The sequence below is a fragment of the Bos javanicus genome, chromosome 15 (assembly GCF_032452875.1).
Source record: "Bos javanicus breed banteng chromosome 15, ARS-OSU_banteng_1.0, whole genome shotgun sequence".
Lineage (NCBI taxonomy): Eukaryota > Metazoa > Chordata > Mammalia > Artiodactyla > Bovidae > Bos > Bos javanicus.
The window spans coordinates 77,001,007-77,015,207 of NC_083882.1; the positions used below are offsets into that span (position 1 = coordinate 77,001,007).

Consider the following 14,201-nt stretch of genomic DNA (forward strand, 5'->3'; position numbering starts at 1 on the left):
TATCACTTACTACCTACCTAATGAAAAATACTCTTCACATCTAATATTTGTTCCATTAAAAACACCCAATTTAAAAAGCTCATTCTGTAGAATTATAAAACTAGAATATTTTGTTCTAGATCAGCAAGATTCTCTTTCTTAACGTTTCTTACGTTTCTCTTTCTTAACGTTTGTGTATGCTATCAAATAGCATATTTACAGTCAAAGTGATAATTAACAAAGATTAAAAGCCAATCCCTCTAAACTAACCTAAGACCAATCATTTTAAATAATCCTTAAAAAAATATGTATGCATATAATTAAAAAACAATCAACAGTGTTCCCTAAATGGCGGTGCTAACTGTGATAAAAAAGATGACTGATGAAGAAAAATAACGGCCTGGTCTGTTGTTGGGATACCAATGCTGAAACTCCTCATATTTACCTTCTTCAAAGCTTTTACTAAATCTGCATAATCGCCTGCTTCCAGTTTGGGGTTTTTCACTAGTACTTCCACAGCTTCCAGGGCTTCTTTTCTTTCTTGCCATTTTTTTGCCTCCTACAAGACACAATATGAGTCACGTGGAGAACAGAAAACAAGAAAGCAAAACAAAAGTCCATTTCTTGCGTGCTACTAATTCAAAGATATGTTTTTTTGTTTTTTAGAAACTTTCTAAAGCTAGTTAGAAATCAACATTACAAAACTATGTAGCCAAGCAGAATGTTAAATTCATGTGTATAAAATTTTGTTCATATGTAAAAAGTATTTTTGTAACATTTCATAATCCTAATGTTCTACAATAAATAAGCAGGATGAAACACCACAGATCGTTCTTCTCATTTTCTAGGTAAATTTTAAGCAAGTGTTAAACAGAAAACACTAATAGAAGTATTTCTAGCATATCTCACAGTAGCACATCTACAGGAGAGAGGAATTTCTATACTGATAACATTAGAAACACCAGACAAGAACAAACATATAACCAACAACCAATACTGTTCTAATTCTGGATATCAGTTTTCCTAACTGTAGGTATAGTGTTATTTTTTTTTGTTTCCTTTGTGGTCATAAAGTAGAAAATGCTTCACTAGAATTTGAATTCGAATATTCACTGTTGGAAAGAACTAGGGATACAAAGATGACAAATGCGTCATCTTGGAGGTAATTATAATTCACTTCAATTTATCAAATATATATTTGTTCATCAGAAGATAACAGAATACCCAAGGAGCTGATAGTAGAGATAGATCTTCAATAAATAACTATCAGGTCATGACCACGGGGAAAGGAGAAGTACAAGCTGCTTTGGGATAGCAAAGGATTTAACTCAGTTTAGGTTATCAGGTAAGACCTCTTCCCCAAAGTGATGCTTAAGGTGGGATCTGGATGATGAAGAGATACTATGGGGTAAATGGGAACGGGGGGAAATAGTGTTATAGGCAGAAAGAACAGCATATGACAAAGCCCAGAGTTTAGGGTGGAAAAAAAGTCTGGTGCGTTTGATACCAGGAGAAATTCAGTATGACTGGAGCGTGGGAAGTGACAGCAATTAGACATGTGGCTGGAAGGTACATGGAGGCCTCAAAGGTACCATAGATTGCCTCAATGACTACAGTATGATTTCAAACATCATCTTAAAACCCATGGAAGCCGTTGAAAGATTTTAATGAGGCAATAATATAGAAAGATTTCCATTATCAGAATGAAAATGACACCTCTAATTATACTGTGAAATATAATGGGAAGGAGGCAAGAGCAGACAGGGAGTCTTGTGGAAGATACTGCAGCATATATGGCAAGAGCTGATGGTAATGGTTGGGACAAGACTTTCTCAGTTGGGGGTAATTTTGACTCTTGGGGTATACCTGGCAAAGTCTGGAGACATTTTTGATTGTCATGACTTGGAGGAATGGTATTATTAATATCTGATTGATAAAGGTCAGAGATGCTGCTAAACATCCTACAGTGTACAGACAATCCCCGAAACAAATATCTGGCCAAAAAATGTCAACAGTGTCAAGTTCAAGAAACCTTGGGGAAGGGGAAAAAAAAAAAAGCAGTTACCCTTGGGTAGAGAAAGAAACCCTGGGGATGGAGAAAAGAGAATGAATTTGAGATATATTTAAAGGTAAGACCAGACAGAAAATGAGGAAAAGTTAAAAGTCAAGAATAATGTTCGGGTTTCTGGCAAGATGTGAAAAAATGGACTAATGTAGGCACTTATTCAAACTAGTATGGGAACCAAGAAGAAACCACTGACTCATTCTAACAGGGGAGATATGGTGGAAGAGGGTGCACCAGAAGAGGGCTCAGCAGGGCATTCTCCAACAATATTCAAGTAACTATTAAACATGAAATAAATCAAAGAAGTTTACCATTACTTACAATTTTGTCATAAAAGTCTTTGGGAAGCTTGGAAAGAATTTCTACTGCTTCCAAAAGCTCATAAGCATCTATCTGTGGTACCTCATCACCATCGTCACCACCTTCCAGGAGGAAAACAAAACAAACCTTAAAAATGGATGAAATGGTTTTACTTACCAAACAGTCGTCAGTTGTCCTTTCACACTCCTGATGCAATCTTGCCACAGGAGGGACCAGAATTATTAATCCTACAAACAACTTGTATTTTATCAAATGGCGGTCCTATAAAATTTACCTTGTGAACACAGGTTCCTGTTACAGGGCCAGTCTTGCTAATTTTTTACAGAAACCAGTGTTGATAAGTGGCTTACCTCCCTCAGCATCTCCACCAGCAGATTGTTGCTGTTCCAATTTAGCTTCTAGTTCTTGCTGGGAACGCAGAAACCTAGCTGGTCTAGGAGCACCTGTTGGCAGCTTGACCCACTCTTCTTCTAGTTCTTTCAACTGCAAATACCATAAAATATTTTAAAAACATATCTAGATCTCTGCTATTAGAGAACGTATTTATATTTACTAACAGACCTGAACCCAATTTCTTATTTATGCGGCTCTAATAAGGCAAATCAGAAAAGATAAACTTAAATTGTGTACATTTTGTAGTAAAAGTCAAACCAACGTATACCTACTACAATGAAGATGTGTGACTAAACAGTTAGAAAAGAATAAAATCCACTTTTTAAGACACTCTTATTATTTCATGAATTCACATATATTTGCATCAAATAGTATCTCTAAAACCAACCGAAATATAAAAAATAAGTAGAATCCATTCTGTTCAAATGGATATTAAGTCCTACAGTATTATAAAAGGATCTTTTAAACTGTTATAGTTTTGACACTAACATACTGGTATCACAGAATACACAGTATTTAACTTGAGTGGACAAAAGTAACAGCAGAAACAGGTATGTTTGGAAAAAAACAGATTTCAAAGTAAAGAATGAAAAATAATTATTTGTAAGGATAAAATATCAACAACAACGACAGGAAGGAGCTATCTCCATATCAACCTTATATAAAGGCAACCAGAAAACGTAGTGCCTTACCTGGACAGGGTTTATGTTTTGTAACGGGGGTCTCAGAGCATCTCGAATCCATCTATAAATCTCTACAGCAATTAATTTGGCTTCATCTCGAACAGCCTTCTCTCGAGATTCAAAGAGTTTTGGCAACACTTTGATAATTGGCTTCAGTAAGATGATTTTGGAACCGAATTCACTGGAATTAAAAATTGGGGGGAAAAACCTGTCACCATTGGAGAAGGCAATGGCACCCCACTCCAGTACTCTTGCCTGGAAAATCCCATGCACGGAGGAGCCTGGTAGGCTGCAGTCCATGGGGTCGCTAGGAGTTGGACACGACTAAGAGACTTCGCTTTCACTTTTCACTTTCATGCACTGGAGAAGGCAATGGCAACCCACTCCAGTGTTCTTGCCTGGAGAATCCCAGGGACGGGGGAGTCTGTTGGGCTGCCGTCTATGGGGTCGCACAGAGTCGGACATGACTGAAGTGACTTAGCATTAGCATGCACTATGCTTGGGTAAAATATTAACTTGAATTCACTCAAACTCAGTTTTATATCTATATACAATAGGGACATATATAGGTCAAGTTTTTTTCAGGGAAGAAGAAAAAAGGAACTTATAACAACATTTGTATTTAGATGCCATTCTTCCAAGAATGTTATTTGATGTCCAGAGTCCAAAATAATACTACCATTTAAAAACTTTCTAGGTAATCAGTCTAGGAATTACTTAAATCTAAAATAGACCAACACTCATGTAACATCTTAAATATATATGTATGTACATATAAAAGCTTAAAATACAAACAAATCAATTTATAGTTAAATGAGTGAAATTTATTTTTAATAATCTTTTATTAACTTTCTATGTAATTATGGGGATTCACTCTGCTTGACAGATCACTAATCCTGGCAGTGCGTCTTTCATTCAAAATACAATGGAAACAGAGTCAGACTTTATTTTGGGGGGCTCCAAAATTACTGCAGATGGTGACTGCAGCCATGAAATTAAAAGATGCTTACTCCTTGGAAAAAAAGTTATGACCAACCTAGATAGCATATTGAAAAGCAGAGATATTACTTTGCCAACAAAGGTCCAACTAGTCAAGGCTATGGTTTTTCCAGTGGTCATGTATGGATGTGAGAGTTGGACTGTGAAGAAAGCTGAGCGCCAAAGAATTGATGCTTTTGAACTGTGGTGCTGGAGAAGACTCTTGAGAGTCCCTTGGACTGCAAGGAGATCCAACCAGTCCATTCTGAAGGAGATCAGCCCTGAGTGTTCTTTGGAAGGAATAATGCTAAAGCTGAAACTCCAGTACTTTGGCCACCTCATGCAAAGAGTTGACTCATTGGAAAAGACTCTGATGCTGGGAGGGATTGGGAGCAGGAGGAGAAGGGGACGACAGAGGATGAGATGGCTGGATGGCATCACTGACTTGATGGACGTGGGTCTGGGTGAACTCGGGGAGTTGGTGATGGACAGGGAGGCCTGGCACGCTGCGATTCATGCAGTCGCAAAGAGTCGGACACGACTGAGAGACTGAACTGAACTGAACTGACTGAAAGCTAACATAGACAGCTTGAGGAAGCTCTGGAACCAAGGACTGAACAGTTTGGCCCGAAGGTTCCATAAAGTCCCAGAGAGCTATCTAGTAGTTCTACTATAGATTCTGAGATGCTTTAAAATAAATACAGAACCACAGAGGGATGGGAATAAACAACATCTATTAGGAAAACATAAGAAAGATTACCTAACTTGTTTTTTTTCCCTACCTTTATTCTCCCAGTCAGCTTAAAAATGAAATAGCCAGAGTTTACAGAATTCCAGATTAGAAACTTTTAATTTTAAGGTAGAATATAGTATGATATATATATATATATATATATCTTTTATTAAGAAACCAATTACTAAGGATAGAACTGACTTCCCTGGTGGCTCAGACGGTAAAGTGTCCGCCTACAATGCGGGAGACCTGGGTTCAATCCTTAGGTTGGGAAGATCTCTTGGAGAAGGAAATGGCAACCCACTCCAGTATTCTTGCCTGGAAAATCCCATGGACGGAGGAGCCTGGTGGGCTACAGTCCACGAGGTCGCAAAGAGTTGTGTCCAATTCACTCACTCAATCTTGACAATGCATCAAGTCACTAAATTTCTAAAATGATAGTATATCTATTACACTATAATAGGTTAGGAATGAGGAAAATTTTATCACAAAAGAATCTAAGTAAAAGCCAAATTTTATGAAAGAACGTTATGAACGAAGTGAAAGACAAAGTTTACAGACTTATAAACTGAAGACAGCTTAACAAATTTAAGAATTTTGATACTTTCATGTAAGATAAACACCAAAGGAAGCATATTCTGCAAGAAATAGGTCATATACAAAATCAAAAGAGAACTGAATTGGGAAGATCTTCACACCCATAGGTCACACATTTAGGATTTCACGAGAGCTGCTTTCTGAAGTATCACATGTAGGTGTATTGGGGACAGGATATCAGATGAGAAGGACTGCGAGATAAGAACAAACTAGTGGTTTGTCTAATTCAGACTTTCATAGAAAATTACAGCCGCTTGTTCCTGAAAGAGATCCCATTCATGAAAAACTTCACTGTCAAACAACATGAAATCCTAGGGTTGAAAATAACGTATTACATAAAAGTTATTTCCTATTTCTGTTGCTATGCCTCTGTTTAAAAGCACACAGCATTTCCTTCTATTTTAAAAGCACATAAATGAAGGTTGCTTTAGCCAACAACTATGTCTTTAGCCAGCATTTCAAAGTACATACATTTATGCTTGAGGATAAGAGAAAAAGAGCTGTTAAATACCCTGAGGAGTGCTTTTCCAGGAAAAAGTCAATTCATAATCTTAAAACAGGTCAGAAATATACCCCATTCATCTTCCTTAGAAAGAGATTTAGATAAATTAACTATGCAACACACTTCAAGGCTAAAATTACTGACTACAAAGTATCAAGCCTAAAGAATGGCTCTGGTTTTTTCAGGTCACTTTTCTGGTTAGTATGGCCTGCCAAGTCAACCCCAACAGTTTTCATTTCTGTTTAAACCAGGTAGCCAAACTCAATTGAGAGATTATAGTCAACAGAATCGAAGCCAAAAGAAAAGGTCTTACCTTAAGGCTTTCCTCAGTGTCTCTATACAGGCCACAACGATCTTGGGGTTCTTATTGTCCAGGCCTTTCAGCAGCTCCTCTTGTACAGCTTCTCCTTTCTCAATCTCTATGTACATTAGACAAATCTCCATGCCTAGCTCCTTGGCTTTGGCTTTGGGTTGGTTGAATACTTTACTTACAACACCTGACACAACCTCTCCCGTGGTTCTGTAACATATAGATTACAAACAATAGCAACCATGCTCATAAAAGCACACGTGAGTGGAAAGAGCTGGAAAGGCTCATGCAAAGTGGGGGAAACAAATACTTTTTTAAAAAAACACTTAGAAATAACGTAAATGAGACTCTAAACATTTATATTCAAGAACATTAAAAAAAAAACTTATGCAAACTATTTCCATTTAAGACATGTCACAGCAGATCAGTTTCTATTTATACAGAGAAGAAATTTAAATAAGAAAGCAAAAATACCTTGAAATCTCACTACCCAGAGAAAACTACTTTCAACTTTATGGTATCCATCTTTCTAGACTTTTCTATATGCACATATAAACAGATACACATATATTTTATAAAAATAACAGAGTTCTTGCTTTTTTTGGAAAAAGTTTAAAAGTCATTTTAAACACTTTTTAGGACAGAGAATTTCTTCACAGAAGGAATGGATATGCACCGTTAATAACAAAAGGCTGCTCCTGACTCCTTGGCAAGACTTTACAGTATCTTTATTGCTTTGAGTCTCTTCTAAATTAAATGAAACCTGTACTGCTGGAAATTAGAGAAACTGAGTGGGTTTGGATCACACACAGCATTTATCAAAAAGTATCTAGTATCAGAAGAAAAATGAAATTAAAAAAGCAACTGTCTCACTGATGGCAAGGGAAAGTTGGTGATGCTGGTTAACAAAACTGTCAAATTAATGACTGTCTTTCTAGGTATAAATTTTGAGGTGAGTCAAGTACATATTGGTGTCTTCTTTATCTATACTGGTGTCTTCTTTATCCATGGGTTCTTCACCTGTGGATTCAACTGAATTCAGGTCAAAAATATTTGGATAAAAAAATTCTGGAAAGTTCCAAAAAGCAAGAGCCATGCAGCCAGCAACTACTTACACATCATTTACATTGTAGTTAACAACTGATTACATAGTATTTATACTGTGTCAGGTATTAAGAGTAACCTAGAGATGGAAGATGGATGTAGGCTATATGTCATATGCAAATATTAGGCCATTTCATGTAAGGGACTTGAACATCTGTAATTTTGCTATATCCTAAGGCATGGGGAGGTACGGAGTTTTGTCCTGGAAATAATTCCCCTGGAGACACTGAGGGATGGATATACATATTTCTTGTGCAATTAGGTCAAGGGTCCCCGTTTTTTTTCAGTATGGAGGACTCCTTTCAATGACATAAAGACTAGTGTTAGAAAAGTCATGTTTATGAGGTATGGGAGACTGGAGTGACTAGATACATCTATCAACCAATAAACTGGGAGTTACAGAGGTTGTAACTTACCTCTCCTAAGAGAGAAAAATGTCTAATGACCATAGGGAGAAAGATGTGACTCTAAGATGACGCAGCCTGGAACCATTGTTAAGAAAAAGATTTTAGTAATGCTCAAATGTTTTCAGTGAAACTCTGATGCGTTTACTAACCACCTCAGTTTCTTCTAAAAATTTTTCCTCTTAGAGTAATTCTCATACAAAAATCTCAGTAGGAGAGAATCACTTGCTCATCAAACCCTAAGGAAAAAACTCAAGTGTCTGATTTCTAATTTGCTCCTCTCTAAAGATCTCATGTACCATTTATACTTCTGAGAGCAGATAAAGACTGAATGAGAAACAAGGGTCAAGGAGCTATGAAAGTTAAGAAATGAATATCCTCCAAAAGTGCTAAGCACAGTGATCCATAAAAATACATAATTAATCCATGTAGCACCAGACAGGGGTTTTTACCAGAATAGTTGGAATGAAAGTACTTACTTTCCTGCTACATGGGCATTTTCAACATAAACAAGTGCAGCTTCTAATCCTTTCAACTGAACCACTGCATTGGAATCCGTCACAAACTTTTTGATCAATCCTAAAAATTTGGACCATTCTGGGCTCTTTTCATCTTTTATTTTCTGGAAGATCTTCAGGGCTTCTTCATACCCACTTAACCTTGCTTTCCACAGCTAAAAGAAAAGTATTTTGAAACAATTGAAACAAAACAAAATTTACTGATACTATCATCTACTATTGGGGGTGGGGGTGGTGGTGACTATCTTATACCAGGTAATTTGAACAAAGGATCCCAGATTAGAAACAAAAACGAAGCTTAAGAAATCCAGACAGTTGATTTTCTTTCTTTTTAAAGATTAGCTAATAAACTTTTTCTTGTGTTTAATATTAATGCTATTCTACCAAAGCCTTCTAGAATTCATAAACTGGCCACTATAAATGTATCACACTTTGTATCCAAGTATTAGTCATTATTTCTTTGTAACAGGACATTAAAGAGGTAACGATTCAAACATGAGACAGTTTCCTACTCAAAGTGTCCAATCTCCAAAGCAGGCTGTTTTTCTGCTTGTATTGTGTAATCATTCAGCAGCTTTATACTACACTATGCAGTATAACTGCTGACAAAACAAGCCAATGACAGTAAAATTTGAGTTCCAGAAGAGTCTTACCTTGTGTTCACATTTCTGATCAACCGGCAGTTTCATCCACTCACTGTCATCTCCCATCGTGCTTCCAGTTTCTCCGTAGAATTAAGAGTAATTCCTGGTCAGATAAACATCGGAATCCATTAACTCTAGCAACCAAGCTCTCTTTTATCAAGCACACACCAACAAAAGAATCTCATTCTTCCGTCAAATGCCCATTTAATTCTATTAATAGAACATTTAAAAAGTAAAGAAAAAATTAATAAAAATCTAAATAAATAGAAAGGACAGATACTATTTTTTTAAAAAGATGCTTATATGTATTTTCCCAAATGAGAACTTCTTAGATCTGTGACAAAGCTAGAATAAAACAGAAGAGCTAAACTATTTGGCCTTTTAAAAAAGGCAAGAAAAGTTTCAAAGATAAATCATACTTTTAATTCAAAATTCCGTAAGGCAAATAAGCAACATGAAAAAAACCTCAATGCTACCTAGCTCTCTACCTAATCCTGGTAAATAAATATGTCTATATAAACTAAAGGAAATAAACCCTGAATATTCATTGAAGGACTGATGCTGAAGCTCCAATACTTCAGCCACTGATGTGAAGAGCTGACGCAATGAAAAGACGCTGATGCTGGGAAAGATTGAAGTCTGAGACACTGGGAAAGGAGAAGGGTGTGGCAGAGGATGAGAGTTGGAGAGCATCACCAACTCAACGGCCATGAAATTAAGAAAACTCCAAGAGGTAGTGGACGACAGAGGAGTCAGGAGTGTTACAGTCCGTGGGACAGCAAAGAGTCAGACACGACTGACAGGACAACAACAAAATATAAACTAGCAAAAAATTAAATCCCCCAATAAACTAATTCTTCATAAACATTAAATCATTTTTTAGTTAGTGAGGTTTATAGTCAACATTCCTTTAACAATTTTATGCTATTCATTTAGATAATACAGCTGTAGAAAATCTCCAAAGTACAGAAAATAGATAAAGAAGGAAAGTATTAAAACACAATTTCACACCAATTAGTAACCATGATGAACACTGACATGTATCCACTTGAATCTTTCTAGATTTCTTTCAATGTACATGCAGTGTATAAATTATACGAAAAAGGGCTAATCTTCTTGTAATTTTTTTCTTACATGGTCACAAACATCTCCTCATATTTGAGAACACGATGTTTAAAGGTGGCATTGCACTTTATGTGTGTGTTAGTGTTTCAGTCATGTCCAGCTCTTCACGACCCCAGGGACTGTAGCCCGCCAGGCTTCTCTGTCTGTGGAATTCTCCAGGCAAGAATACTGGAGTGGATCACCATTCCCTTCTCCAGAGGAACTTCCCAACCCATGTATCGAACCCTGGTCTCCTGCCTCACAGGCAGATTCCTTACTGTTTGAGTTAAAGTCTAAATGCACTGCATTTTATGAATGTACCATAATTACCAATTCTAACAGTGGACATTTAAATTGTCTCAAATTTTTCAATATTATAAATAACACAAAAGAGATCTTGTTTATCTCTCTGTCCTCAGGCCACGTCTGACATAAAATATGTCTTCAATCAATATTTATTTAAACTTGAATATATGCCTTGATACTGTCTGCTATGAGTCAGGCACTGTGAAAAGTACTTTTTAAAATTGTGGATTTTATACTAACAACATTATACTAACAACAACTACACGAAAGAAAAATATTCTTCCCACTTTAAACACTAGGCTCACAAAGATTCAATAATTTGCCAAAAACAACAAAACTGGCAGGCAGCAGCTCACACTAAGATTCTTCCTTTGCAACTTGTTGCCTCCCATTTAAATGCAGGAAATATCCCAGGAAAAAATATTAGAGATTGAATTGTAAAAGTTTATTAGAGTAAATGAAACTTCCATTAAGACGTCTCTTCAAAGTCCCCAAGACTCTGTGAAACAACAGCACTGAGTTTTAGAGTAGGAGTCAGAGAATCTTTGAGAAGGCTAATAAAGCAACAGTGAGAAGATACAGGAGTTTGGAGAACAGTATTATGTTATTTAACTTGAAAACGCACATTCTCTACTGTCTGGCAACTCCATTGCTAGGTGCACACCCTAGAAACTGACACCAACTGCAGATGCACCAGAAGACACTTACAGCGACGGTGGCTATCAAAGTCCAGTGTTGAAAACACCTTACACATTCATCAGAAGGAGAATGAACAGTGACATATTCACTGGATATATTATACAGCACCTAAAAGAGCTGAAAGCAGCTACTCCAACAAGTACATGAACATGCCAAAAGTTAGCCCGAATGTCCACTGGTGGATGAATAAATAAAACTGATACGGACATACAACGGACCGTTACTCAGCCTTCGGTGAGAAGGAAGTACTTACTGATACACGTTACAACATGGACGAACCTCACACACACGACGCTAAGTGAAGGAAGCCAAACCTGAAAGGTCTGATGTCACACGATTCCACGCATAGGAAATATCCAGAATGTATCAATCCATAGAGACAGATTCAGATTAGTGGTTGCCTGGGGTTTCGGAGAGAGGAAGAATGGGGAGAAACTGCTTACTGGATAAGTAGTTTTACTGTGATGTGATGGAAACGTTCCTGTGTCAGGACTAGACAGAGACGGTGGTTGCACTACATTGTGAATGTGTAAAATACCACCGAATTGTTCACTTAAAATGGCTGACTTTATGTTACACGAATTTCACATCATAAAAACATTTTTTTTAAGTTCCCAGGTGATTCTAACATGCAACCGTGGGTTAAAAACCTCTAACGTTATCTTCTTGGCACAAGTTTGAGCTGCAAAAGCAATCTTTCCTATCTGACTGATTTTCAAAGAGAACCAGTCAATGAGAGCTTTTAAAGCGTTTTCCAACCACGAGAATGTGAACAACATTCAATTGTTGGTATTCTATCAATTCACTGCATACTTTTTTTTCTTGTTGGTTTCTTTTTGAAACATGAAGAAAAAGGTGACCCAACCTAACCGTACCATGTAAAATACTGTTGGCACTGTGCTGTTTCCTGAAATGGTTTCTACCACTTCGTAGCCTCAGCTTAAAAAACTACTGCTTTATGATTTTGTTGCTTTCCATTCAAAGGAAAGGCTTGGTTCGTACCAAAACTTTCCCAGGCACTGAAATAATAGATACGGTATTTTGTGTATTCATGTGACACTGAAGACTCTTGCTCTGTCTTTATCTTTTCCCAGATTAATATACTAAGAAAAAAAGGACTTCACTAATTTTTCTCCATAATTAATTTTAAAATTAATTTTAGAATTTAATTTTTTACATATCTAAGATGATATACAATATATGTGTTAGGAGGCATTACAGTAAAATCGATACACTGACCTACCATCCAAATTAAAAATCAGAACTCTATCAATAGTATTGCACCAGTGCAACTCTTTCCTACCCCCATCCTTCTTCCCAAAGAAGTACTTTCCTGAAGTTTGCATGGTTCTATGCTGTGGTCAGTCACATACTCCTAAACAAAATTTGCTTGCTTGTGAGCCTTAGAAAATGTTATACTGTTGTATAACTTGCCTTTTTCATTCAATGTTTCATTTGTAAAATTCACCCATGTGGTATAACATAGTTTAAATCTACTAAAATTGTGGTCGAAAGACTTGTGCTGGTACAAAACTTTATCATTCCAAGATAAGTATAAAAACAGAGATAAGTGTTTAGAAACTGCCATAGTATCTATTCTAACTTCTTTTATTATGGTGGTCTGAGGAACTGAACAATGTTGAGTGAGGCTAATGTATAAAATACAACAAGAAAAGTAAGGGAAGACAGAGAGTAAGGCTAGAAGGTAGTCTAGATCAGACCCTGGAAGGTCTTGTAAGTGATGTTAAGAAATTTGGACTTTATTCCAAAGGCAGGAGACTTTGATTGAAGGACTATAAACAAGAAAATTTCATAAGGTATCAAATTCTTATTTTTCAAACTATATAATGTAAATATAAAAGCAATATAAAGAATGTCTTAGAAGGCAGTAACAACGGAGGGAAATCAGAAAACTAATCTAAATGAAGGATGATGATAACCTGGAACTAAGAACAGCAGCAACGCAGGTAAAGAAAAGGGAATGGATTTTAGAGACATAAAGAATGTCAAGGACTGTCTTTATTGAGTGACTGTAGGAGTCTAAGATCAGGATAAAGATGAAGCTTTGGACAAGCTGTGTTTGAGATGTTCATTAGACAAGGGCAGATGTGGAAAGCAGTTGGAGATTCAAGCCTGGTGCTCAAGAGAGAGAACTGGTCTGGAGATAAAAATTTAGTTAGGAGTTATCTGTGTGGCTCAAATGGTAAAGAATCTACTGCAATGTGGGAGACCTGGGTTTGACCCCTGGGTCTGGAAGATCCTCTGGAGAAGGGAATGGCTACACACTCCAGTATTCTGGCCTGGAGAATTCCATGGACAGAGGAGCCTGGCAGGCTACAGTCCATGGGATCGCAGAGTTGGACACGACTGAGTAACACACACAAGAGGGGGATGAAGAGTACTGAGGAAGAGTGTAGTGAGAAGAGCCCCAGGTTAGAGTTTAGATGTTTCAAGTGTAGAAATCAGAATCCATAGGACCTTAGTCCACCATGTATAGTGCCGGATACATAAAATGACCAGTTAATGCCTGCTGGCTGGGGGGGGGACACAATAATCCAAAATGCGGTGAACAGGCTTATCAAATTTGAGTTTTTGTTACTTGAGGGAAACTTTGTTACTTTCAATTTCTACCTGTAAATCTAAATTAAAAAAAAAAAGAAAAGGAATTCTGTATCTTCAAAATCACCAGTAACTTAAGGTCGAGACCTTAGGTAAGTTACTTACCCAAATGTACACTGCCTCGGCATGCTTGTGTGTGAAGTGGGAATAACAGTACACACCTCAGAGGACTGTGTGGATTAAATGAGTCAGTACACATAAAGCTGTTACACTAGGAACTTGGCTCAATAAATGCTAGCAAA

The 14,201-nt window shown here is 36.9% G+C and overlaps 1 protein-coding gene across 4 annotated transcripts in view; it reads right to left on the reverse strand.

Annotated features, from left to right (window-relative positions):
• The window catches only part of CKAP5 (cytoskeleton associated protein 5), a 104,320-nt gene that overhangs the window by 55,714 nt on the left and 34,405 nt on the right, over positions 1 to 14,201 (reverse strand). For 3 of the 4 annotated variants that reach the window (XM_061381327.1, XM_061381324.1, XM_061381325.1), the window contains exons 2-8: positions 9,241 to 9,334; positions 8,549 to 8,742; positions 6,565 to 6,771; positions 3,451 to 3,622; positions 2,716 to 2,848; positions 2,366 to 2,466; positions 425 to 538 (exon numbers count right to left, since the gene is read on the reverse strand). In XM_061381327.1, coding sequence (XP_061237311.1) covers positions 425 to 538; positions 2,366 to 2,466; positions 2,716 to 2,848; positions 3,451 to 3,622; positions 6,565 to 6,771; positions 8,549 to 8,742; positions 9,241 to 9,297 — 978 coding nt within the window. In that variant the 5' untranslated portion in view covers positions 9,298 to 9,334. Of the gene's footprint in view, positions 1 to 424; positions 539 to 2,365; positions 2,467 to 2,715; positions 2,849 to 3,450; positions 3,623 to 6,564; positions 6,772 to 8,548; positions 8,743 to 9,240; positions 9,335 to 11,593; positions 11,736 to 14,201 lie in introns of those variants that run through there. The other variant, XM_061381326.1, reaches the window with a different exon arrangement.